Raw genomic sequence first — 27,766 nt, forward strand, 5'->3', positions numbered from 1 at the left:
CCAAAATTCTCGGTATGCAGCAGCGAATAAAGCGGCCGTCACAAACACAGCCATGGTGTATCCTTTGATTTCCAGCCTGCATATCGACCTTCCGATACATATTCAACCCTCTCAGATCCAGTTTTTTTTTTTTCATTTCGGCGGACGATAGCACATTGAGGAAATCTCTGCGCCGCCGTCACACTGTTGCAATGCAGGGGGGTGAAGTGATCGCGGTAAGTAACATGCATAAAACATTCGCTTATCAAGCAATGCCCCGCAGTGCAGAGAAATCGGCACACATTCAAAACGAGAGTAAGAGAGAACACACACACACACACAGAGAGAAGTTCCACTCTTCTCACAGCGTGTCTTTCTTTTTTTACTTGTTCGCACTTTAATGCTTTGGCGGATTCTGCTGCTTTATTTTTTTTTTGTGAGCGATCTCTGACACATATATGACTGCTTTGAACCCGTGGCCTGTTCGTAAAAGTTTAACCGTAGACATTAAGCGTCAGCAGCGTTCTTCATCATTCTTTGTCGGCAGAAACCTGTTCAGACAAGGAAAGAAAGTATGCTGAACAGATACCTCACAATGACTAGGCATATATATGGCTTGTAGTTAAAAAAACCCCAAAAAGCAATGCTCTAATTGAAAAACATGTGTGAAGAAAGGAATGTACAAAATAAGAAAACCTCCTCGGTCTGCGTGCAGAGAGAATAAGAAAATGTAATGGAATAACGGATGAGAGCGTATCGAAAACGTCCCAAAAAACTGGCGTGCCGTTGAGAATTGTGCGAAGGGTAGGTAGAGTTAAAAGTTGGGGTCGACGAGGTGTGGACAAGACATGTGGCGACAGCAGAAGCGATGCGATTGTTGAGGTGCTATGTAAGGGGCAGCGGAGAGATGACGGTGGTACAGTTGTCGTTTAAGGTATTTGCTCAATGTGGTTCAATTCACACGCTATGGCGAAAAAAAAAAAGATACTGGCGCCGCTTGAACTGATCCTGTAATTGTTTAGAAAAAATGTCTAACCAGGTGTTCTTGAAGTGTTCAAGTATTCTTGAAGTATTGAACCTATAGAGCAACATGGGCTTCGTATGTAGATGTGCAAGCGTTAGGACCTATTGACATTTGAAAATAATACGCAGTGGAGCCTCGCACGGTGAGCGCTGTGGAAGGCGGCCAGGTGCAGCTCAACTGCGACCTCAGGGCTCCGGCGGCCGACGATTTCGCGGTGCGCATCCGCTGGCTCAAGGAGCACGCCGAACCAGGAGGCGAGGGTGACGCGGGCGTCACGGTGCCCGTGTACAGCGTGGATGTCAACTCGCGCACGGGCAGCCTGTCGCAGATCCGCCAGCGGACTCACTTGGGAAGCCTCCGCGGCCGGGCCTACTTCTCGGTCATCCAGACGCCGGCAGCGCTCAACGTTGACCGGCTGAGGAGCAGCGACAACGGTACCTACGTCTGCTCGGTGGACTTCAAGATGGGATGGACACGCTCCGCGGTTGTCCACCTAGTCGTCGTTGGTGAGTAGCTTGTGTCTTCCGCGTTGTTGTGTGCCATTGATTGAGTAAGCTTATTCGCTCTAGCACGAGAAGATTAAACACAGAACGCAAGGTTGACCTGAAGAACTTTTGTATTTCTCTTCGTGCCAATGGTTCACCTCTATCTCAAGAATACAAACATCCTGTCTGGCGTCCAGTGTAATCGATTACAGCTGCAAAGTTATTTTCAGTTGGCGCTGTTCAAATCGAATACAGTCGCAGACTAGTTTGTATGGAAAAGTACATGTCCTCTTCACGTGGGCTACGTTGCTACCTTTGTGCGCTCTACAGCCACGTGACAGATACATTTTTCTTTTTTGAGTATTAGGACTTTCTGGTGGCTATTCTTTCCCAATTATTCTGTATAGGTTGCCATTGCTTATCACTTTTTTGTGAGTTTTTATGGCAAGACTAAAGATAATAGCGAGTTCTGATTGTTTTAAGCCAGTGCTCCCTGGGGCATGTGTAAGTTAATTACTGGCACAAGAACTGCAACTTAAGGGTCTCTTGGTGGTCACAAGTTCGGAGAGCACGCGCTGTGCCGACTTTTTTTACAAGAAAATCAGGTTGTTTGGAATGGTCACATCTGAAGTCCTTCTCTTATGAAATGACGGGCCTCCTCATGTTACATGCAACAATAGCCTTGATGACTAGAGTTCAAGAAGATTAAAATCGATGTCCGGCATGCCTACTCGCCTGTTATACCTAAGTAATACAGGATAAAAAGGTGCTGATAGGCCACGCTGAAAGTAGCTTCGGCTGCGTACGCCACGCGTGAGCGCCTTGGGCTCACTGCCATGCAGTGCTCGGTTAATGAATGAACGTGGTTTCTCACTTCCAGCGTTGTCATCGTACGTAGCACACTGAATTGTAGCGCCGTTGTGAGCACAATTTCTCAGGATCGTATCGTTCCTCAGGATCTGGTTTTGACTTCAACTGTATCACCAGTTTGATTGAAACCATCGGGAAATGGTGAAGTGCTTTCGGTCCGTGGATTTGTGCCAACGGATGCGTGAAAGTAAATGATATAGCCCGATTTGCCTTTATCATAAACACACGAAATGTTACTCATCGTATTCGAAGCTTGATGCTTACTATCTGTAATGTGTTTCTATCACAGACTCTGGAGGCGAGTACGTTAAAGTATTATCGCTCAGAAACATTTCAACTCTGCTTCCCGTTAATCTGTGTTCTTCTCCTCTGCAAAGGAAGGAAGTTTTTAAGAAAAATATTGAGTACTCTCAGCACCAGATACCTAATCTCTACCTTCGTCGTGTACTACACGCTAAGATATAGCGGCAATGCAAACAGAATACAAATTTCTTCCAAGCATCACGCGCGCTAACTAGTATTGTTTATTTAACAGTAGTTGGCTCTCGTAGCGCACCTCATACCCGCAGCCTGGAATAATACGCGCAAATTTACTGCTTAAAGAGTGCACATGCATCTACTTGTTTGTATAGGACATGGAACACTTCAGCTTCTAGGAATCCAGCCCACACACTTCAGTCAGCATGTTTTCCTCCATGTCTCCAGTAAACTGAGGAGTCTCCCGGGCTGTCCCAGAGAGGCAACAACGAACGGGGCGACGGTCTCGTCGGGCGGGCGGAGTACAGGATGAGATGTAGAAGATGGCTGGGCTGCGGCTCGCTGCTCAAGTATGCAATTTGTCGAGGCGGGGGAAAGAGCGACAACGAGGAGAGGCGAGTTTGATCCAGTACACGGCTTTGGGGGGTATGCGGCAAAGACATAGGGTGCGTGGGGAAGAGGGGAAGCTGCGGGGGACCTAAAGCGACCAGCGGTTAGGATCGAGGGAGGGGCGCATTAGATATTCCATTACGGGCCGCTTCTCCGGCGCGCCTCCAATGTCTATATACCTAAGCGGTTCTCGGCAAGCCGCCCCTTCAGCATCGTCAGGTATTCAGCTAAATGCGCGCTTCCACAACCGCCGCCGCTTCGGGAACCTCCAACCCTCCTCTGCTGCTCTTTCCCGGACCCCTCTCTCCTCCCCCTCACACACGGTTGCCTCACGTTGCTGTCTTTTATTTTACCGCAGCTTTGACTACTTTCCCTAAGCATATAGGTTGCAGGGCGCTTCGCGAGCGCGTGCGTTCGCCGATCCACATCGATGTGTTCGGTATCCACCCAGTTTACTGTGCTCCCCGCAGAAAACTCGTTCCCGGGCTCTTGATCCCCTCCTGCATCCGCTATTTTGTTACGTTGTCGATGTTCGTTCCTTCGGTTTCATCCTCGTATTTTTTTTTTTCGTTGACGATATCGTTATCGAAGCAACCGCCCACTCGTCCGGGTATAGAAGCGTGTTGGCCGCCGACGCCGGCCGGCGCACCACCTATATAAACGGCTGAAGCGAGTTGACTGCGGCGGCTCTGCCCAGCGTTAACCCTAATTTGGGCGTGCCTAAGTGAAAAGGTGATGGCTCTCGTAAACGCCGTGCGGCGCGGTGCGCGTGCGGGCGCGCAAAGGAGGCGGAAGAAGCGAGAAGAGGCTCGCTCTACGCTGCAATTATGTGCGCCCATCGTGGCCGCGGATCGAACGGCCTCGACCGAAGCCGTTAATGCGAGCCCCTGCGACGCATCACGCCGCGTCACGAGGGGTGCTTTTCATCTCTGCTCTGTATACCTCTCGTACATTTCTTGTTTCTGGTTCCCTCGCTTGATTGCGCTGCTCCTCCGAAAGAACCTAAACAGTTTGTGCTTAGCGCACCTCCGTTGCGTGCTTCGTTTGGATATTACTAAGCGCAGCGTGATATTGCCTCTAGTTCACTAATTAAGAGCGGCGAGGGGGCTTTTACTTACCCATTGAGTACCGTGTTTTTCTAAAAGGAGATGGAGGCGGTTGGGCAAATTGCGGTAGCGGGGGCCAGAGAGAGAGACCTAGTTAGAGCAGGGCCTCTAGCATTCTGGCATTTTAACGAAGTAGCGATATTTGCACGTATCGGGCCCCACATAATTGCTGCGCGAGTTAGGTTTGTTTTGAAGAACACCAGGTGCGTGAAATTACTGAAATTGTTTGTTGGTAAGCAATAGATAAATATTGGGGGAATGCCGGTACTTATAGCTCCTACTTTCGGGCTCGCCATATATATACTGCTTTTATTAGTTTTTGCGCTACTGAATGTCATCAGTGCAATGAAACAGAACTCAGAAAAGGGCTGTGGCAGGTTATTAGGCTGATCACAGAAGAGTGTGGCTGGTGTGATACGCACACATGTCTTGCGCCTCATTAGCCGATATACCACTTAAGCTTAAAATATACCTGTAGCAGAACTGCAGGGGCTCAGGAGATTGACCTGCTTGTTGTCTGTGTGCTGTATCATGAACGTATTTAGTGCGTCCATGCACCATATTCACTAGTTTTTTTTGCGAACGCATTCGTTGTTTACACGGCGGAACGTACCCAAGAAAATGAACATGTATGGTCTTAATGCATAAGGCGCGTTTTGTGTAGTTGAATATGTCAAAAAGTACAGTTGACGTTCAAAAGAATAGAGAACAAGGCAAGTTGCTGTGCGTTCATGGCAGGAACAATATTACGACGGGATAAGGACGCAGAAAGAGAGACGACAGCACACACCGCTCCATAGCAACTGATTGTTTATGAGGAGAACGAAGAATATACGCGTGAAATGAATTGTCTCTTGACTGCAGCCCAAAAGATGATGGTCAATGAACAACGGAGAACTCGCACATGGAAAGCACCGAATAACTGCATGCTTCAAACAGGATCAAAAGCCATAAACCCGGAAAGCGAAAGCCGGAAAAAAGAGAGAAGGAAACGTTGATCGCTTTGTCAGACTAATTGGTCATAACACGAAAGTGAAATGCGTATTGTAAGAAGCACGGGTAGGCTTTCCAGCACATTCACAAATACAAGTCCCTAAATGTGCACAGTCCTTTATTAACTACAGTTTCTCTCGAAGGGCTATGACAGTGATAGCAAGCACGCTACGCCTGTGCTGCTGCGCCACGGAAACAGCACCTGGAAGGCTACCAGGCGTCATAGGTATATCCGTATGTGGCGAAACTGCGTCGTTAGAGCTCCGGCGGCAGAACGAGTTCAAAGGTGAGCAAACCCGCGAAAATGGCGTGATAGGCGTGAGCAACCGAGCAGTGGCAGTTGTCGGGGATGGGCTCCGAAAAAGCGCCAGGAATGCGTTGGGAACGCCATCGCTTCTAGACGCCGATTAGTTAATTACAGTGAACTGGAACACATGAGCGGACCGATGCACCCGGTACCCTAGCACGCGTGTCGTGTGCAGTGGTGCTCGTAGACTGCCGAAGTCCCTTCCAGGCACTACGATCTTTACTACCCTTATAGATGTCCAGCCTACCGGCCTTGTTTGGCGACAAACATACGCCATGCATGAAAGGCACAATTCTTTTAATGAAGCAAACCTTTGTAAACTTTCTGTGCCTACTTTCCTAAACATTAGGTACAGGCACAAAACGGCAAAGTATCGCCATCTCGCGGATTTACGTTGTGATTGCGTGACGCATGTAGATGGGTCAGATTTTTGCGGGAGGCCAGCAGAAAAGACTTTCATGTAAAAAAAAATGGCTGTGGCTTAACTCAGTTATGCCTGCGTGTGCGTAGCGACAGGTATGGTTTATCTTATTGCATAGCTTGGTTCTCTCTACGGTTACATATCGTTTAGCTTCGTACGTCTGAGATATTAGATTTGGTTGTTACCTCTAGTTGTGTTATAGTTACTATAAAGACTAGACATTTTTAAATTGTAACGCATTTATTTTGAAAGTCTTCATCTTGTTGTTTCTCAATTGACACAAAGACAGCCCGATGGTCGGTGAGGCGGGAGGATAAGGGGTTGTCGTCCAGTGACTTGAACACGCTTCGGGTGCTATCCTCATCTGAATCCACTCGCCTGGCCGCTTTGTACTTACGACGGCTTCTCGAGGCGTGCGGCTCGTTCTTTCTCCGTCTCCTCGGCTCACTGCCTCCTCTTGGTTTCGTTCCGACGACGAAGCCTGGCTTCTTTCAGTCTCTCCGACTCACATTCCATATCTGCCAACGAATCCCAACGAGCCGCCCGTTCTATATATACGATGCAACGCCGGCTCCTCCTCTGTTGCAACGCGGTGTCACTGGCTCCTCCTCTGACGTCATGCCAGATGCAAGCGGCGAACGCTTGCAACACAACTGCGGCGGCGGCAGTGCGTCGCCGCGCCGTGGTAACTCGAGCAGACGACGCCAGATGGCGTGGCGAGCGGCGCTGCCAGCTGCGGTGGTTGCTAGGAAACGGCTCAGCTCGTGGTGCGGCCACCGGCCACAACGAAACGGCGAGAATGCGGCCAGTGTAGCTCTCGCTACAAAAATTCAGTGCAACGTAAATGCCGCGTCGCGGCTACCACGGTAACATGTGCGCGTGTCACCCGTGCTTTAGCCCTGAGCCAGTCCGCATTCCCATACGATCACATTCCGCATGGGACCTACGGAGCTACCTTCGCCCCGATTGATTTATTTGGATGAAATTTGGGAAATCTCGGACATTATTGCGTTTCCAGTTTCCTCGCAAAGAATAAACTGTTCAATGGATGATCGCGGAGTTTTAGGATGGGTGGACAAATCAGGCTAGTTGCACATGCTTCATGTTTGTGTGAGAGCTGAGTTTTGTTTGCTGTCATGGCGATTTTTAGCTTGTCTGTGTACGTATTAGCCTTCGTGGAATGCCACAAGACATGATGCGTAAGCGGTAGCGGCAGCGCAGCCACGATCCTGTGCTCTCCTTTAAATCACGAAGTTTCATAAACCGTTAAGTTGACAGAGTGTTCTCGTCTAAGGAAACTAAATAGATCAATATATTTAGTGCTTAAGCTGCTACCGAGGTATTACGCAAACAAGTAGAATGCGGTTCGTCATAGCGAAATAGCTCAGTGTGCTCCAGCCACAAGATGACGCAACCAGCGCTGCTGGTGATACATACGTCTCCAATATCCAGCATACGGTAACTTGTAAAACGTACATGGCAGGCTAAAATGCTATTCACGAATCACTGCACCTTAACTATATATACTACATTGCAATAATAGGAGAATGCCAGCAAATTTGAAGATAGAAAACAACGAGAAGCAGACATAGACATAACGAAGTTCAGTCGTTAGTCCAGACACCTTCCTGTCCCTTTGTCTATGTATGCTTCTCAATTTTTTTTCTGCTTTCGAGTTTGCTGGCATTCTCCTAGTATAACAATGTACCAACTAGCCCAACGAGCCACTCTCATATACCTACTACATGCGCCAAGAAAAAAAAATACAGCCTGGAATAAATCCCGGTTTGCTGGCATGGAACAAACTGAACAGCACATTTATCGCTGCGCGCGTTCTCATCATGGTTCATTTTGTTCAGCACAGGTTTTACACTGGCTCAAATATTTCTTGACCCTTTGTTTTCTCGAGAGTTTTAATGTCCAGTGCAGTAATTCAGCAAAGTTATGCAGCAGTGAATGCGGGAGGCCTTTCTCCTGTAGTAGGCCTAAAATAGGTGTTGACGGTGGCGGCGGCTGCTGCTGGTGATGATAGTGCTGATGCTGCTGCTGATGATTTAGCAGCGACTGGCAATGCTGAGTGCGATGTGTGCAGCTGCAGATAACATTTATTACACACTGGGCCACTGCCCTCGATTTGACTTTCAAACGCAATTACAATCCAATGTATTGGAACTACAGGGCAGATCATACAGATCATCGGCCTATAAGGCACTTAGGGTACTCTGTGCTGTCTGAGGGCTTTCTTTTGCAAACCGGAAGCGTCACTGGCAAATTGAAGGAGATGCGTAATTAAACATCGCCTGCGATTTCCGGAGTATTTGCCAACTCGGCTTCCCAAAGATGTGCCCCTGAGGACGGCACGTTGTGGGCATACAAAATTTGGTACATGATCATTTGCCCTACAGAACTAGTGCATCAAACATTTTCAACTTGTTTCGATGCAGTGCCTCCGAAACGACCCTTGATCACAGACGAAAATGGCACCGAGATTCGGAACCTGACACGTCCTTACGAGGAAGGCGAGGACTTGACTCTTGTGTGCGACGTTTACGGCGGTAAGTTGAACGAGGGAGCTTCAGCGAGTTTGTTGGCAGCGCCGAGGCCGCAAGACCACAATCGTTCACTTTGCTGCCTACATTATTCTTTTTACATAAGTGTGTGACACGATGCTTACAGCTACACCCAACCAGAAAAGTTTACGGACCAGGCTGGAAATACCAGGCTGCCTTGTGAGGCTGCGGATATATTCAGATATTTCTCAGATTTCATGGTCCGTAATATTTTGTGTTTGGGTGTAGATGCCAAAGCCTGCAAAATTGGTTGGGAATTATTATGTGCCGTGTACAAAACGAATTCACTGAAAATTTCTGGGTGATAGCCGTTATCTTGTAATCTCTGTCGCTAGTCATGATATGTGTTCAGTCATCATAAGTTAAAAAAAGTAGCGTAGCTTGCACTGGAGGCGCAATGCTAAAGTCCTGGCTTTTGGACTGGCGATGACTACCTAGTCATCGCCAACATTTTCCTGAATTTATTGCTTATTGATCGATTATCGATTAGCTATTGATTGACAATTGATTGGCTATCGATGACTGGCTAAGCTTAAGTAGTCCCAATCATACTTAACTGGACTTTGCCAGTCTCAGCTTCACTAGTTCACAGGGGTATTTGCCATTGCGCTTGGACCCTTTCTGCACTATACCGCCAGAATCGGCTCACATTTTCTGTTAATACGCCAAGGACGCTGTTAAAAGTCCGGAGAAGGTGTGAAACATCTTTAAGATCTTTCACGCCTTAATGATGCCTCACATCATAAGGGTGAGAGATCGTAACAATTTTATGTTACGATCTAATCTAATGTTAAATATGTAACACAAGTTTGGCACTATATGCATCACCCCCGATTCCTCACACACACACACACACACACACACACACACACACACACACACACACACACACACACACACACACACACACACACACACACACACACACACACACACACACACACACACACACACACACACACACACACACACACACACACACACACACACACACACGCACACGCACACGCACACACACACACACACACACACACACACACACACACACACACACACACACACACACACACACACACACACACACACACACACACACACACACACACACACACACACACACACACACACACACACACACACACAACACACACACACACACACACACACACACACACACACACACACACACACACACACACACACACACACACACACACACACACACACACACACACACACACAATAACGCACGCTAGGAGGAGGAAACAACTTTAGTTCGTCAATTTGGTTTAGTGAGGGGTGGCTACCGGGCAATACCTTACAACCAAGTCCTCGCCTCTTTTGATGGCCGGGTCAATAAGGCCGGGTCATATTTCAGGCTCGGGTCATATTCTCAGGGACTGCTGAGAAGACCCCCGCCCCACCTTTCCCACCATATCTCCTGGCCGCTCCCTCGCCTAAAGCACGCTAGAAAACGCTAGATATTGTGTTGATTGAAAATTAGGGAAAGCTTGCTTGCTGCGGGTGTACATGTCTACGCTGCGCTAGAAAACTATAACCGATTGAACCAGAGTCCCTTGAAGAGTTGTAGCTTTTCTAAAGAGCCTCAAACATTTTCTACTTGTTTTGAATGCAGCAGCTGGCGTTGATGATGTGTTAGAGTGCTGTCTATTCGCCTCCGCTTGCAATCTCAATAAATAAGGAACCACAAGGAGCGCCCTTCTTCTATACTTTCGGCGATGGCTTCGTCATGTCTATTTCCCGACGCGCAAATGCTGCCCCAAAATCAAGGCGGCACTTCTTTCCCCCGTGTTGCGTGTTCCTGCGGAAAAAAAAAAATGCGACATACGGGCTATCGTTATTTCCGGACTGGGAATTGCGCAGCATTGAATAAATACGACAGGCATACAGAAAGCGATAACACATATAACACCGGAAGCGGATCTGAGGAAGTAATCTTGGGGGCAGTCACATTTCCCGTCGCCGATATGTCGGCGACGGGATAATAGTCAGTTCTTAATCATAATAACTGTCTTACTCGTGAAGTACATTTCTAGTTGTCAAGATGCTAATTAAGAAGTTGTAGACAAATATAAGAAACACAGAACTGAGATGTTTCCATCAGGGTGATATATGCGCACATACTTTTATCGACTGAAATAGAAATCCTGCAAAATATAAAAATACGATGTGACTAAGCACCTAACCGAACCAGAAAGCAGCGCCCTCAAACAGGTTCACTAGGAGCAGTGTCGCCGTAATTTTTTGAAGCGTGTCGCTAAATTTAGACGAAAAACGCGCGAAATTTTTGCTAATTTTCCTGCATTGTCGCTTAACCAATTGAGTAAATTTAATATAACGTAAGCATTTTGAAACTCTATATATACCCTTGCATGTTATTTACCAGCAAGTTATTTACTAAAACGTCGCACGTTTGTCTCGGATCTAAGTGAGAGAGGAATAAACTGAATTTACCATCAGTGTGTAAAGGGCGTTCACTTCACAAATATACTCGCATAACAAAAGACGATGATAGCTCAAATTCGGCTTTAAACGTGGAATTGAGAGAATCCAAATGCAGCATGAATAAAAAAAAACCAACAACATCAATCTGATTTTCCTAGCACGCAAAAGCACTTGGTCCACATTATCCCTGAACATGTAGGGATAATGTGGACCAAGTGTATTTCTCGGAGCTCCTAAAAGCATAGTGGGAGCGGCCCGCTACGTGCTAGTGCACGTTACTAAGGACCTCAATAAAGTTGCTCCATTCCATTCCTGAAAGGATAGTGAAATTCTGCAAAAAGCACAAGGTCGCATGTTAACAAGGCGATGACAATTACGTGACCTTTATGCAGGACAAATGCTACGCTTCGTCCCCTTATAGTCTACCTGAAGCCTCTTCGCAGTACTGAATTGTCCAAAACCCATTAGATCAGGAAGCAGAGTGTACCGGCTCGCTTGAACAAGCCCAGCCGCTCCTATGTATATGCCTTTCTACAGTAGCTCCAAATAATTATTCATCTGCTGCGTTCTAAATCTCAAAATAAAAACTGTAAATGTGCACCATTTGAACAGATTTTGTGAAAGTGCCGAATCGTGAACGTTTAGACCCATTCAAGTCGATTTCCTAAAGTACATAAGATATGCAGTATCTGATCGCACTGGGAATGCGGTGAAGCCAACGCGTCATACTGCCAATTTCAACCGCTTACATGTAGCTTTTGAATAATAAAGTGCGTTCTATAAGTCTATTCTCGAAGGAACTTTCCTATCCTCGAAGTCGCTAAAATGTCCCCAGTTGTTCTACCACGTGGTAATAAATGTCGGCCATCGCTAAATTTAAATATAGAGATGATTGGTTGCTTTAGAATCGATAAGGAAGGAATTGAAAAGAAATAGAGAAAGAGAAAAGAGAACCATTCTCGTTATGCCCCTTGAAAGCTTACTTTCTCGCTGTACAGGTGTGCGTGCAAAAAAACCTGCTTTAGGATTGCGGAGTATAAAAAATGATAGAATAGCTGATTGGTAGATGTGATAATGATTGGCAGCCTTACATTTTTTTCATTGATGACGTCATCATGGTCACGTCGTAATCTAAAAAGGAAATACAATAAAATAAATGAAAAGGATATACTGTGTACTCTAACCAGCACAGAAGAGAAAGAAAGAAGATTACGGAGGTGAAGAACAAACAGTACGGTGACACAGGAACAGCGAGACATTCAAAGGTTGTCTGACTCACAAAAGAAAATTGTACAGAACGCAGCATTAAAAGAAGATTGTAAACTCGTGATTGTATGGAATGAAATTGCATTCGGACCCTTATGGTATAGTATAAGCATGATAGGCATGATAAGCAACGAAAACGCTACAGCAGTTGTGAGAATTGTCTAATGCATAAGCATGCTTTGGTACAGGAAAAGCGATGGGCAGACATGCATAAGCTAAGAAAAGCAAGTAAGCAAGACCAAGTAACAGTCGAGCCACAGAATGCTTACGCATTAGTAGACAATTCTCAGAATTTCTGTAGCATTAAAAAAAAAAGCTCGGTGTATGATAGTTAGCCTACTGTATATATTGAGAAGAAGCGCTGTAGGGTGTTAGGTCCCTTGTATTTTAGCTAACGTGATCAGCAAAAAAAAAAAAAGAAGTTTCAGAAACAATTTGCCAGCTACAAGGTACAGACCTTAATCATTGTTTTTCAAATCGCTGTAGATTCTGTTAGGACCACCGGTAGGCAGCGTCTGACGAAAAAGAAAAACGACGCTAAGGTGAACGTGAGGCCGAGGCTGATTCTTTAACTAAAACTTGATGCAGTTAGCTGTCTCTACTTTGAAGTCTAGCCCTAACATGAGCTTTTCCTTATTCCAGCAAGTTAACCGGTCACGAACGTGAGTCGGTGCTAATTTGCGTGCCATATGTGACACGGACTGAGTTTAAAAGACTGTGGCTACGTGATTACCCATCGAGAAGCTTGACAATGGAATCCACTCTATTATTTCTCTTGGCAGCCAATTATTCCACTGTTGGAACAGTAAAGCAGGTGACAGGAAACCTCTTGCACTATTTTTATTTTGTTACTCATTGGCGGCGCTTAAGTCTGCTGAAATGGGAAGGCTTGCCTCATAGGAGGCTCAATTTGGCAGACGTAGTTGCACAACGGGTACGGCCGAAAGCACTTGCTACCCTCTTAATGTCAGCCCTCATATAACTATATAAGTTGGTGATATTGCTAAATTGTTCCGCTTCCTAAGCTCCGGGCCATCAAACGCGCTGAGAAGGTCGCGGCCAGGCACGGCATGACAGCCATCTCCTCGCTGGGAAACCGACCGTTTTCGGAAATAAAGTTGTTTACTACTACTAGTACAAAGTGGAAGCTAAGTAGAATGAATGTCCTTGAGCGTCAGCGATTCCTTCAGTCGAGCTTCTGGCCAGTGTTAGTGAACATCACCCCGTGCACATGTCCCTCTACAATAGTTGAACGAAGTAAGTGAAATATTTTGATCTCGCTCCGCTAGGGTCCACCCACTAAGGGGAACATACTAGCAAAAAATGTTCCACTTTCTTAGTGGAGCCTAAGTGGGACAAGATTAACAGTGTAAAGTTATTCCCTTCTCGGTCGGCACAGGCCAGCCGGAGCCCGTGGTGACGTGGTGGCGGGGGTCCCAGCTACTGCAGCAGGCACTCAGCAGAGCTCCCGACGGACATCCCAGGGCCACGCTTCTGCGGCTGCGGCTAACGCGTGCCGACTACCGGGCCAAGCTGACCTGTCGGGCGGCGAACAGCAACGTCTCGGAAGCATCAACGGCCAGCGTCATTGTCAACATGCACCGTAAGTCTCGCCACTTCGAGGCAACTTATAGCGTAGACGGAGCGAAAAGGGAGCACCAAAGGCGAGGCTGAACAGCGGCGTCCGCCAAAGCACTATGTTACCACGTAGGCCATGGCAACGTAGAGTCTTGCTTAGCAAGCAGATGGCGCGAGCGCTGCCTGCCTACTCTGAGAAAACAAACTAACAAACACAAGCCCAAGTGACGAAAAAAAAAAAAAAGGATGCACATTCAAGGCAATGTTGGAATCTAAATGACTCGAATCATTTCATTGGGTACGACACTGCCTCTAAATGACTCAAAATTTGTTTCAGTTAATGAGGTGGAAGCTGAAGCGGATAACACGCTCACGGTCTCTTCGCTCGTGGAAAGTTTCGCCTCAGAGTCATGCGGGCAGCGGCCTATATTCAGTGCGACGTAGCATCGTAGCAAGCTGGGGAGGTTTGAATGACCTCATTCCTTGCATGCCACTTCTATTTGCAGTGGGCACACATGAAGCTGCACATATGCAGCGCCATGCAGTGACCTCTGCAACGTACACGAAAACACACTCTCGAGACTGATGCCGGTGTCTGGTTAAGGCCAGCGCTGCAAAGGAGGATTAGGAGCGTCATGGCGAGGGACAGGCAGCGTCACGAAAGAGCGAACGTCAGTTCAAGGCGTAGGCCATGGCGTGAACTCAACGAAGAGATTGCTGATATGTAGTGCAACACTAATGACCTCGAGCTTCAGGTCACATTCTGCTGGACCTCCCATACACTACATATAGATTACGTTGTCCTTATTTGCAAGTAAAATTTGAATTCGAAGTTTGCCCAACAGATGTTGAGACGAGCGGTGTGAAAAGCCGCGTTGTTCTGCCTGTCGGGACCATGCAGATGAATGTAAACAAAGCCCCTTCAGTCACGGCGCACACATTTGCTTACGCAACGTCCTTTTTTTTGCCCATTCTGTCCAATTGTGGAGAAGAAAAAACACGGACTTTAAGCTTCGGGTGAATTGAACAACTCCGATACTCCAATCTAGCTTCATTTCACTTCATTGTGCTCTATACTGCTACAGACGATCACTTTGCTGAAGGAATTACCAAGTTTGACAGGATGATTACAGTGCTGCGTTCTGTCGGCATTGGCGAAACAATAGTTCCTTTCTCATAATAATTCCAGCTAATAATTCATTTGTGCATGCACTTGGATCCAGTAATCCAATTAATAAATAAAAAAGAAAATGATAGACAAACTGCGCAATGAATAGATTATAATCACTGCGCAATTATTATGACTCACTAAAAATTAACAAAAAAATCATCCCTGCCACCTTGACTTTCTTGCAACGGAGTCTACAGGGCCGTAGAAGAAGATTAGGCAACTCTGAAACATTTACTGACGGCTCGTCATAATTTCTGACTTAGCGGGATAGTTGATAAACTGCATCACGTTCGATTGCGCACCATTCGATTGGACATACTGTAAGTGTCACATGTTGCCAAACATAAAAACCTGATTTTCCTCTTTTGGAGAAAAGTACATGAACCTGTTATGATTAACCCTGGCGTGCTATGATGCATGTACGTTGGATATTCAAACTGCGCAGTGCAATATTATGTTACATGAAATCTGCAGCATTCATGTCTTGTTCAGTACTTTTTTTTAACATTCGCAGGTCGGATAATGATTAAAACATTCACTGTTGGCAGGAGCATGGTGCGTCGGAGTAAGAAAGTGCGAGGAATGTCTCTCGTGCGATGAAGGCTCATTTTAGGCCATTTATATCTACCTAGGTCGTATCAACATTGAATGTTTGAATGGTCCTGCTTGCGAAGGCTAAAAAAAGAATTTAATGAATGCTGTAAAATACTACGCTTACCTCGCCAAAGCTTCGACAGTTTCCCAGCCATTTGCGATAGGTGCGGTACGTTGCTCTGTATGGTCAGATGATTAGCTAGCATTAAATTGGCGTTCGCGTGTTCTGGTGTACGTACGTATTCCTGTCAGCGAGTTGCCAATGTTTCAATCTACCTTTTGAAGCGCTGCCGGTGTTGTCTGTCTAGAACTGACTTGAGACATCATTAACTAGCGTGAAAACGACATCGGACGACACAGAGAAGCACACAGGACAGAACGCTGTGTGCTTCTTTCTGTCATCCGATGTATTTTTTTGCGTTAGTTGATAATGTATCAAGTCTGTAATAAGCACCAACTAAACCAACTGTCTTCTCTAATTGTCTAGAACTGATCTTAAATTATTTATGGAGTATATATCGCTCAACAGCCAACAACTCTATCTCACGACATTTGTGCAGACGACCTAATGTAGGACATAAAACATCTATAATATTTCGACTGAATTTAGGCGTGAAAACGCATAGATCAGACGAACGAGCGCCAGTACACTGCATAGAGACTCTCACAGTGGTATTCTCGGTTTTTGCTGAATTAGTATTCCTTTATAGGTCTCCTAGAGCGTTTGCACGGACATCGCTATGTTGGCTTATAGTCGACTGCCTAGCAATTGGAATTACTGCCGCTGTAAAAACTACATAGTTGTCACAGTGATCTTGATAGACTGCCACATGTAACGTTGGCTACGGTGATCAGACTCTGCCAACTTTTGGAAAGTTGATCCCTGGCAAAGAAAAACAAAACTGAATGTCTGCAGGTAAAGCTGAGAACCATATGAAACGCACGGCAATGATATGTGAAGCCACCGCAGTCATACAGAGCTATATGACGTATACACAGACACACCTGTTGCTTTAACTTTTGTTGCATGTCGTTTTTTTTATTTGCCAGGAAATGCACAGTCAATAAAGATGATAGTACTGCTCAAGAAAGATGATAATGCTGCTCCTCTATTGCAGTAAGAAAAAAAAAGCATCGCAGTGGGTGATCTCTACTTTGCGAAGTAAGGGGACTTTCAGAACCGAGTAGCGGCTATAAAAATCAGCGTTGTCAAGTTAGTCGGTTTTATTATGATAGTTTAGTACCTCCAGAATTTGAGTGCATAATTTTTATTATTAATTTGATTTACAGTGCAGCCGATTGCTGTCGAAATCAAAGGAAATAGAGGCCCTCTTTCGGCAGAGATGTCAACGCAGGTATGTATTTCTACCTTTTTATTTCTTTTAAAAAAGAAAGAGGACGGAAATTGGGGGCCCCATTAGATTTCGAAACGAATCGCTACTGCAGATTTGTAGACGGGAAGCTTAATGGCGTGAGAGTGAATGCTTCTCAATTCCTTCATTTACCACTACTCACTGAATCGACTTGCCGCCAAGCACGTGCAATGTTTCTGCCACTACACTTTCTGCAAACCGGCAGTCCAGTACCATCTTCCATTAGAATTTCGCCGTTGATGAGTACGAATCTAGCAATAAACATACGACACATAGTGTATGTCTACGCACGGCATTATACAACGAAGTATATTTTGCCTGCAACGCAATAGAAAGGAATTTTTTTAATTGAGCTGCCTTTTATATGTATACTTCCCGATACGATACTTTGAATATGATCAATATTTTGTAAATGAGTCGTGGGGTCTGCATACAGGCTGCTCTGCATTTTAAAGCTTCACCTTTACAAGTGTTACTCCTAGAAATACTGCAGTTTATCTATATTGCTGGAAAATAGTTGGCTGGTTTTGGGGCTACGGAATTATTATTTGCATATAAAAAACTACTGTGCAGATGCCAACCTTAACAAAAGACGCAAATGATCAGCAAATTGGTCATAAACAGAGAGCGACCACCTCCTTGTTCCTATGTACTTCTAGCTGCCGAACTTCAAGATATTTACCTGTATTTATTAATTCCTATAAATTGCAGAAAGCAATGCTTATACACACGCCTCAATTAAACTTCTTGAGCCAAGGTACTCCCATGTGAGTACAACGTAATTTATTGTTCTCAGCAATTGCCACCACAATGACTCGTTCGTATTTTCTTTCCTTGAACATGTATGCGACATGAAATTCAACGCCTGTCCTCTTCACTAGGTCATCTGCCAAGTGGAGGGATCTCGACCGCCGGCATCCGTGCGCTGGCTGCTGGGATCTAGGGAGTTGAGCGACTACGCCACGCGTGCAACCTCGAGTGAGACCACGCTCAGTGTACTCAGCTTCGTCCCCAGCGCCTGGCACAATGGGGAGCGCCTCCGGTGTTTGGCGTCCAACACGTTTTGTACCAGGCAGCCGGAAACGCCCTTGGAGGATTCATGGAGACTGGACATACACTGTGGGTGGCAGTCTCACTATTCTCTCATATTGAAAACATCAGTTATTGGTAGTACACAATGAAGTTACCAAAGGAGACGAGGCACGCTGAAGGCGAAAGGCACAAAGAAATGGAAGTCGAATTCTCACTTGTCACTTGCTGCGATGCCTTCATTTTCGAATCGACCTTCACTAATCTCCCAGCACCTCTTTCTTTATCTCACTCTTTCCCTTTCTCTTGAATGACCTAAAATACAGTCGAATGTTTCAACGGTTTAACTGTCGAGTCTGCAGATGTAGTCTACAGGTAAATGAACGAAAACAATGCCGACATAAAGTAAGCCCACACACTTTTTGCCGTCGTCTCATTCCGTTTGCACGGGTTTATCCGGTCAACATGCTGTCGGCAAACATCGAATAAAGGTCGCAACGCTTGCAGCAGGAATAAAAAACAGAGTAGTAATGAAGTAAAAGACAAGACCAACGAGTGAGAGAGAGATGATCTTTAATTACCACTGCGACCAGCGATTGTCGAATCGTATGCCGTTGCCTCGACTCAGCCCTGTTGAAAGGTATCTGTGCAAATGCTGGGCCGACCACCCTGCTTGGTAACTCGGCGCATGTCGCACTGGATCTCATCTTATGGGAAGTTGAAGAAAATTACGCAGACCCATTACAATTTTGCGAAGGACAACAATGTGCATATTTTAAAGCCAAGGAAATCATTGTAGTGATTGCACCTACGGCAGTGTTCCTTCGGCTAAAGAGTTACCCAGTGATACTCACAACATGGAGAGCTTCTAAAAAATTATGCGGTTTTCAAAGCACAGTGAGAAATCATTCGCTCATGATGGCTATTATAAGTAAATAAGTCAAGTGGATGAAAAAGCCATTGAGAGTTGAGGCTTCGTATGGGTTTTTTTCACGCAGACGCTCCAATCATTGAGCTCCGCTTGGGAATCGGGCTCAATGCCGCGAATCTGCACGAAGGCATGGACGTGTACTTCGAATGCCACGTGCGCGCCAACCCTCCTGTCGGAGAGGTTTCGTGGACTTTCGACGACAGGGACTTGCATACGGACGCTGGACGAGGCATCATTGTGAGCAACCAGTCGCTCGCGCTGCGATCCGTCAACCGAACGAACAGCGGTGCCTACGCCTGCCATGCGACAAACTCCGAGGGGGAAGCCAGCAGTACCAGCCATGGTTTACGGATAAAGTGTGAGTGCCTACAGGCTTCATAATATAGCGAACACACACGTAAAAAAAAGACTGCGAATCACTTCACACTTTTTGTGAGCTAGTTTTACTAGCGATGGATGCGATGAACGTGATGCGTTGATTTCGAGTTAAATTCAAATTGAGCCAATGTCTCATGTTTGTGCTTTCTGGTGCTTTCTAATTACAGCTGTGCTAGAGCGTGTGAGTAGAGACAAGACACCAGGTTTGAACATTTGCACGAATTGCTAAATTTATTCGAGGATACGAAAAATGAACCTTTCTTGACACTCTTTGGCCAGACCTGGCCTTTGTGCCACTAAACCTTACACACCAATAAATCATTGAAGAATGAATATATCATCTGTATCAAGTACGCCACAATGGCATTGCTCTTTGCTTTCCGGCGTGCATTGTTTTGGTCCTCTTCGTCATACAGGTCCTGCTGACGTGTTGTAAATTACCTGTGGTTGGGCACCAAATGAAGCCCGAAAGGACAAACCAACTTCTTGTTCTCCACAATTAGAAAGATCATGCACAGCGACAAAAGGTGTTTGTGTGCTACTTGATGAATGTAGCTTGGGCGAACGTTCATGAGAAACTGTAACAGTTGCTTGTGTTTTTTTCATGGAGGAAGCGCTATGCGATTACGATCAGTGGACTCACCTGGCAAAAATCCGTGGCTGTGCTGATAATTGACTACTGGCAATAAAAATATGAAAAGAAGGCCCGATTACCTAAATAAAATTGCTTGCGGGCTGCAGCGAACGTTTACTGAAACAGCCATTGCACAGATGCTCTGCGTTTAACGCGACACGATGATGCCCAATTGATGCGGGCATGCGCGGACATGCTCTTCTATGTGCCTCACTGTACTGTGGCTCGTCTCGCTTCGCGTAAGAGAATGCTGGCTAACGCGACGACTGTTTCGCACTATGAGCAATACTGCGGATCTGCTTATTGCAATACAACATTGTTTGCGTGCCGCAGACGCTCCCGTGTGCCGCACGTCGCAGCAGCGACGCATCTATTCAATCGGCAAGCACGACACGGTGCACGTCACTTGTGACATGGAAGCAGATCCCGTTCCGGTGACCTTCTCGTGGGGCTACCGCCAGGCCAACCGCGACTACCCACTCGGGCCGGACGCCTCGTTCAACTCGCCAGCCGGTCAGCCGCTCCGCTCCGTGCTACGCTTACACACCGCGGCACGACGCCGACTACGGAACGCTCAGTTGCGGCGCCAGTAACGCCATCGGTGACAGCACACGGCCTTGCATATTCCAGGTGGTACCGATAGGTACGTCACAGGAGGGACACCAAACATAAGCAAATACTGAAGTTAGATTGGTACACTGAATTTATAGGAAGATTTAGCTAACGCTTCGACTGCACTGAACGGGGACATTATGTTTTATTCCAGATAATGTTTTCGGCTTGCTCTAAGTGGAGCAATTGTGTCTATTCTGGTAGATTATTTAAACAGGCACACATTACTTGTACAACTAGTGGTGATCAGCCAAATATTCAACAATATTCTGCCCATTCACTTTTTAATTAAGTACACTAGGTTCATGGGAGTTGCAGACAAAGTGCCCTAACGACTTGTAAGCAGAGATTTTAACGTTGACATTATGAGATTTGAGTGCCAGTAACAAGCATGACTGCCTGCTCTTTTTGCATGCATATTACAAAAAGGGAAATAGATATTTATTGGTTCTATAAAATGAGCCATACAAGCCTTAGAGTTGCTTTCACATGGACGTAGTCAATGATGCAGACAAGGAAATTAGGGGATTGTAACACGAGAAGTTGGTTAGGCAGTCGCGTTCCTGGACAATAAAGGGAGAACTCATTGGTAGAGATAGTGACAGGCACCATCGATGATTGTTCATTCAATTGCTCCGAAAATTTGTAGTCATCTCTGCGCAATTCATATACAACGGTGGCCATTGCGGCAATGGCGGAAGCTACTACATACATCGCGAATAGAGACAGAGAAGGAGGGCCAAAACAAATTTAGTGATGGCAGGCAATCTTGCAGATATAGGTCCAGTTGGCTACCTAAAGCAAAAGTAACGGAATAGAGATAAGAAGAAGATACAAAGAAAAAACTCAGCGCACAGAGTCCAGGAATAGCAGACAGCTCTATCTGTCATGCAAGCTCTGAAAAAAAAAAATTACAGTAGGATGCTATGACTACACATAACTTAATTGCCAGTTCAAAACGTTTGCTCTTAGTTGATCTATTAAACAGCAATACGCACGTCAAAGACAAAGTGTCAACATTCGCCTCCTAGGTGGGCTCAGAATGCTTCACGTAAACTGCGACTTGCGCAATTTGTCAATAGCGCAATTTTAATGCCAACTTTCCGTGGATATACTCTGTTCTCTCTCTCATCCACGCGGTGCAGGTGGTCCCGTTCAGCCGTCCAACTGCGTGACGCGCGAGGCGACTTCTGACGCGCTGCTGGTGTCGTGCCAACGGCGAAGTGGCGCACCCGAGAACCAGGAGTTCCTGCTCGAGCTACGGGACGGTCCCCCGCAGGCGCCCATCAGGGCAAACCTGACGGCCGCGGGACAGCCCAGCTTCCGCGTCCACTCGCTGCAGCCAGGCACCCTGTACCGGCTGGCCGTGTACGGTGTCAATGCCAACGGTCGCAGTGAGCCCGTGCTTCTCACCGCCTACACGCTACCAGTTGAGCAGGAATTGCTCGGACAGGGTAGGTCGCCACCGACGCAAAGTCTGTTGGCAGGATTGCAGGATATGCTGGGCTCGATAACCTGTCAGTTTTCTCTCCTGCCACGGTTGCTCACACTTTCTTAGCATATGCGCATTTCTTCGTGTCTCAGCGTCCCTGCTTTTGTCCGGCCGAGCTGCTTGACAGTGTAAGGATGGCATTTCGACGATAAACACATGATATATTGAGTAGACAGCGGTATTAAAGCAGTAAGAGAGGATTACCAGTGGTCAACGCAAGGTTTACTAATTTCGGTAGCTTTGATGCCTTGCAGTTGCAGCCTAGAAATGATGAATTATTCATCAGAGCCTACCACATAATAAGAAGTTACTTTATTGTGAGCTGACACTCGTAAAGCCGTTCTTTATCTGCCGGTGTTCCAGGGCTTTGTCTGGCCAGAGAGTAAGCCAGACAAATGAACGGTAGTTGTGATAACAGAAGTTATAATTTGTGGTCGTTCTCGTCTTGCTCGTCCACACTAGGAAGTGTCGCATTATTTTATTTACTGAGTCATCTGTTAACGTTTGCTTTATCTATTTCTTTCTAATAAATTTAAAGAATGAACAATTTAAGGACGAAACTAAATAGATCAGTCAGTGACAGCTGCAAGTGTGTCTCTTAACAAACATGCAGTGTACAGGGCAGTCTGTTTTGAGACTTATAGCATAGCCACCGCCTTTTCAGCTAGCGACTGAGAAAATAGACAAGCAAGTCTTTTCATACGGTTCCAGCTGAGCATGAGCATATTCATTTAAGCCATCTTGAAGTCGGCCTCAGCGGGCTATGGATCATTCACCCGCTGTGGTGGCGAAGTGACTGTGACATTGCGCTACTAACCCCGAGGGCGCGGGATCGAATCCCGGCCGCGGCGGCCGCATTTCTATGGGGACGAAATGCAAAAGCACCCCTGTGCCGTGCATCAGGTGCACGTTAAACATTCCCTGGTGGTCAAAATTAATCCGGATTCCCTAACTACGGCGTGCCTCATAATCAAATTGGTGTTTTGGCATCTAAAACCCCATAATTTATTTATGGTTCATTCGAAAGATTTGTCATGAAGCTAGCAAATTGGAGCTGAAGCTGCCGTTTCATATGCTGTGTAGGCTCTTAAATAAAGAGCTGGGCCCGTACTTTGTAGCGATACCTTATGCTTTATGCTATACTAGTCTTATCATCCACCACTCACGGCCGGCTGATACCGTTGATAACGTGAGCGGACCGTCGCTCTGACCACTGACCAAGCGCGCAATGTGCGAAAAGGCATTAGCATCGGAAAGGCATCGCACCAAAATACCGGCCCAGGCGGCCTCTGCCCGAACTCTCTTGTTTACTTAGCTCACAAATCCTGAAGCATTCTGGTCGCAATGAACAGGCAATGAGCTGCGTGCTACAGTTAATTTGAGGCATCGAACAGCTGAGGAAACACTTGGAATGCCAATAGATTTACATTTAAATGTGCCACATCAATGTTCTTAAAGAAACGAAAGAACGACAGCCTCTTTCTTTTTTCCTTCCGTCTCAACGAGACAGAAAAAAAAAGTGGCAACGAAGTTTGCGTTGACAGGCGGGGTATAACTATAGGTCTGATGTAGATACATCCACATATGACGCTGCGAATGAAACTGAAACAGTTCTGTGAATGTTACGAGTAAATACGCTAATATTTGTTGCAAGACACCTTACAATATTGTTCCGAATTAACCGCGACGCAGAAAAGCACCACCGCCATGACAACACACTCGTAAGTGATAAGCGATAGCTAGTCTTGTTTGCTGAAGTCTACTAAGAATTGCAGAGTCATCCTCATGGACAACAAGGCCTTGCCACGCACCAAAATAGTCGCTTTGTCATTGTCTGGCATGACAGTTTCTGGCAGCAAGTTTACCACAACTTCACCCCCATAAGACCTCGTGACATTATGCGTTGCGACGGCTGCAGCTATTTTAACCACATCAAATACCCACGATTTCGTTTTTGGTGGTGTTTATTTTTCACTGATACGTTGGTTCCTTCTTTGTTGTCTTATAGCGCAATGTTTTCTTATAATAGCTAAGAATGATCTTCTAGGTACCGAGTTATTTACGGGATTATACGTAGGTGGGCGAGTTATTTAGTGACCAGATGTAGATGGACGCTTGCCTATAGGTAATTGCTGGGCGTAAACGCATATTGCCTGATTAGTATCACCGACACGTGTGCTTTTTTGCCATATCTATCGTCTACTGGCTGTGCGGGTGGGTGAGTCAGCCGTCACAGAGCCACCGGTGCCATTAACAAGTATGCATTTCCTTTTCTGTAAAGCATGCTCACCCACGTCAAGATGCTCGCTGTGGCAGAGCAAACTAACAGTACACAGAAAGAAAAAGGCAACAAGCGTTTATATAATAATTTAGAACACAACTTTTCAAAGGAAAAAATGGTACAAGAGCGTAAGTTTCTTGAGTGTTGCTTACCACGTGGTCTTTTATACATTAACTAAGCAATTCTAACAGCTACAAATCTAACAAGCAACAAGAAAAGCAAGAAGCGTCAAGTGTGGCTGATGACACCGAAGATCCACAAGAACTCGCATTACAAAGGTTACAGTGCAGAATGTTTGTGAAGATGTGCAACAAAGGCCGGTCGAATAAAGATTTAACATGAGAAATAAGAATCCTTGGTGATATAAGGTGGGGAAGGAAACGTAAAAGTTCAGAGGGGGAGTTAGGTATCGGCCGCGAAGCTTGAAAAAGGGTAGTGCTAGAAAAACTAGGATCAAAGACACACTGTATAGCAAAATTTGCAATGCGAATTTGCCAATTGATTTTTTTTCAAGCGTGGCGGGTCGAGAGGATAAGCCACGTAACAAAGACACCGCAACACAGTAGGCTAAGAGTACTCGAGTGGGCTGTTCATTAGGCTCAATAATATATTCAGCAGAGGCTGACATGCTAAATTGTGGAAATTATCAGATATATTTTTGCGCAACATTTTTTACTTTGCGCATGTAACATGAATTTGCTTAATTAAACAAAATATAAGACTGGGTGAGTTGGTGTGAGTTGACCGTTTTGAATTGTAGCGCCAGAAACGAAGCAGAAGAGAAGAAGAGGCATAGACACAATCGAAAGTTTCTGCACGCTACTACATATGCAAACTGAGCTCGATATACGAAGACTTTTTGACCGAGGATTTATTGCCTACATTTCTACACTATATCCAGCACTTTTGTTATTGCTCTACAGGAAACAATAAAAGGAGGTTATACCGCGAGCAGCAGTGGAGGTCATTTGAATAATAACACAGAAGGTTTCCAGGTATGATGTGGTATGCATGTAAAATATTTTAGTCCTGATAATTTTTGATGAAGTACAATAAACAGAATACCGATTCGGCTTTGTCTAAATGCTTCTAATGATGTCCACAGAATTGTCTGCCTTTTTCAATACAAGTAGTAGTCTACGAAACATTCTCGACAAAAAGGCATGTTCCTTGGTAAATTACATTGAAGGTTGTTTACAATATCAAAGTTCATGGCATGCATTCTTGAGGTATTCTGTTGCTGGTAACATGGTGTGTCTGGTGGTGCTGTAGTTTTATTGTATTGCTTTAGATAAGAATATGTGGCCTTGCGATTATACTCAAGGCTTAGGGCTCGTTTCAGACATCTGTGGTCATTATCAGTCGGAAAAAATTACATGCCTAGTTACTGATTCGTTTATTTATTTGTTTATGGTTACTATGCAGCTTTATTGTCGTAGCGTGATCTCCTTTTGCCGATATATGTTAGTAAAGGTTGCACTTTATTCTCTGACAAATGTGATAGCAGAAATATCCGCTGTCTTTCTTAAACTTTGCGTTCCATTTCTACGCTTTTCATGCACTGAAGTGTGATGATTTCCAGCTAACAACGACTATACGTAGTGACAGTGAAGCGCACAAGATGAAGAAACAGCATGTTTACCGTTCTAGCTCACTCCGGTGTCCGCGATTTCTTCCGTACAAATACTGTTTAATTTTGAGGAGTCTGTTCACTAAAGAAAAAACAACAACAATGTAAACGCTTAACAGTCTCCTGGAATTCGTTGTACCGAGAGACAACTCAGAGGACGGTGGCGTCTGTTGCGCCTCCTGATGACGTTGATTCATAATTTCGAGTGTGCCAGGGATATCAGCGCCTACTGAGTTGCGCACCACGCACATCGATGTTTTGGAAGCCTAGAGGAATGGACACAGATTTGAATGAGAGGCAGGATGGAGCTGACGGCCCTAATCTCGATATTGTTTCTCGCTATCTTTCACGAAGTTTTCCAGTGAGGCAGTAGGAGCACTTGAAATTTCTTGAAAATTTCGCGTGCGTGCGCTGACGTCATCGGGGCCACAGACACTGAATTGCGTCCTTACGGTACAACTTTATGCGCAATCAATATACGCTCCTTTGCGCGTATTGTAATAGTGCGGCAGGCCATTTCTGGTGTAGCGCACAAAGAACGTTCCATTGGTCTGGAGGCCTATGTCCGCCCCCCCCACACCCCCCCCCCCCCCCCGATAAAAAAAAAATCCCGTACTAGGAACTAATAAATGTTGGAACATTGTTGGAACTAATAAATGGTATTTCCACTTCCTTCGAGTGGAAAGCTAGTGGTGACGGTAGAGTCATGTCTGGATTTATGTAACTAAGTTTATTCGACCTCCAATACGCTTTACACACAAGTTGCTTGCCATGCTTCACAATAGCTTCTAGTCACCTTGAAAACATGCGTGCTTCCGTTAACATATAATAAGCCAACATCCGACTAATGTGGCCTCAGGACGGTTGAATTTGGAATCGGAAATTCAGAATTTGGCAGTGTCTACTATTGAAGAGACATTGCGACGTTATCTCAAAACACATTTATAGTTTTTTTGCCACTTTTCACGGGCTATTCTTCAACCATTTTCACTCTAAACTTCCTTAGAAAATTACCTGTCTTAAATATTTATTTCTCAGACTGCTTGACATAGCTTAAAACAGCGCCATATGGTCTTTTGATATATTAAAAATGTATTTTCTAAGATAACAGTCTATCGCGCCACAAAACTACATCGCCGACGTCTTTTCCAGCACCATTACTTCAAAGTACACAGGCAGCGGTAATTTACTAGAAACGACGCGACTATGTTAAGCGCCACTTTTTAGAGCGTTTGCTTGGCACTTCTTAATTTTGTTACTTGGGATTTTTCATACGTAAGAACATTTTCGGTCCTTGTTCTGCTGCTGAGAAAAAGGTCGCGGGTTGAATTCCGGGCCGCGTCGGCCGCATTTTGATGGGGGCGAAATGCAAGACCGCCAGCACCATATTTAAACGATGTCACGAAGAACTCCAGATTGAGATCAGCCACTCGCGCTGACGATAAAAATAATGAAAAAGAATTTTGAGGCAACTTTCGCCATTATTAGACGCTCAGATGTGTCCATGTATGCAGGAGAATTGAGCTAAACAAGAATCTCAAGTTTGAAATATGGTGGCAGTAGTTTTTTATTAAAGAAACTCATATGGTTAAAATTAATCCTGAGTGCTCTACTACAGCGTCCCTCAAATACCCACATTTGTAGTTTCCGGTCGTTAGACCCCACAATTTAATTTGTTATTTTTTGGTACCGGTACTGTGATGAGGATG

General features: G+C 45.5%; 1 protein-coding gene across 1 annotated transcript in view; it reads left to right on the forward strand.

Annotated features, from left to right (window-relative positions):
* Window positions 1–27,766, forward strand: part of LOC119440667 (protein turtle-like) — a 115,420-nt gene that overhangs the window by 78,618 nt on the left and 9,036 nt on the right. Inside the window, 9 exon segments of the mRNA XM_049662187.1 lie at window positions 1,132–1,509; window positions 8,497–8,607; window positions 13,754–13,957; window positions 16,988–17,052; window positions 17,952–18,189; window positions 19,098–19,388; window positions 20,376–20,477; window positions 20,479–20,685; window positions 21,800–22,108. Coding sequence (XP_049518144.1) covers window positions 1,132–1,509; window positions 8,497–8,607; window positions 13,754–13,957; window positions 16,988–17,052; window positions 17,952–18,189; window positions 19,098–19,388; window positions 20,376–20,477; window positions 20,479–20,685; window positions 21,800–22,108 — 1,905 coding nt within the window.

Source organism: Dermacentor silvarum, chromosome 2 (genome assembly GCF_013339745.2).
Source record: "Dermacentor silvarum isolate Dsil-2018 chromosome 2, BIME_Dsil_1.4, whole genome shotgun sequence".
In the NCBI taxonomy this organism is placed as follows: Eukaryota; Metazoa; Arthropoda; class Arachnida; order Ixodida; family Ixodidae; genus Dermacentor; species Dermacentor silvarum.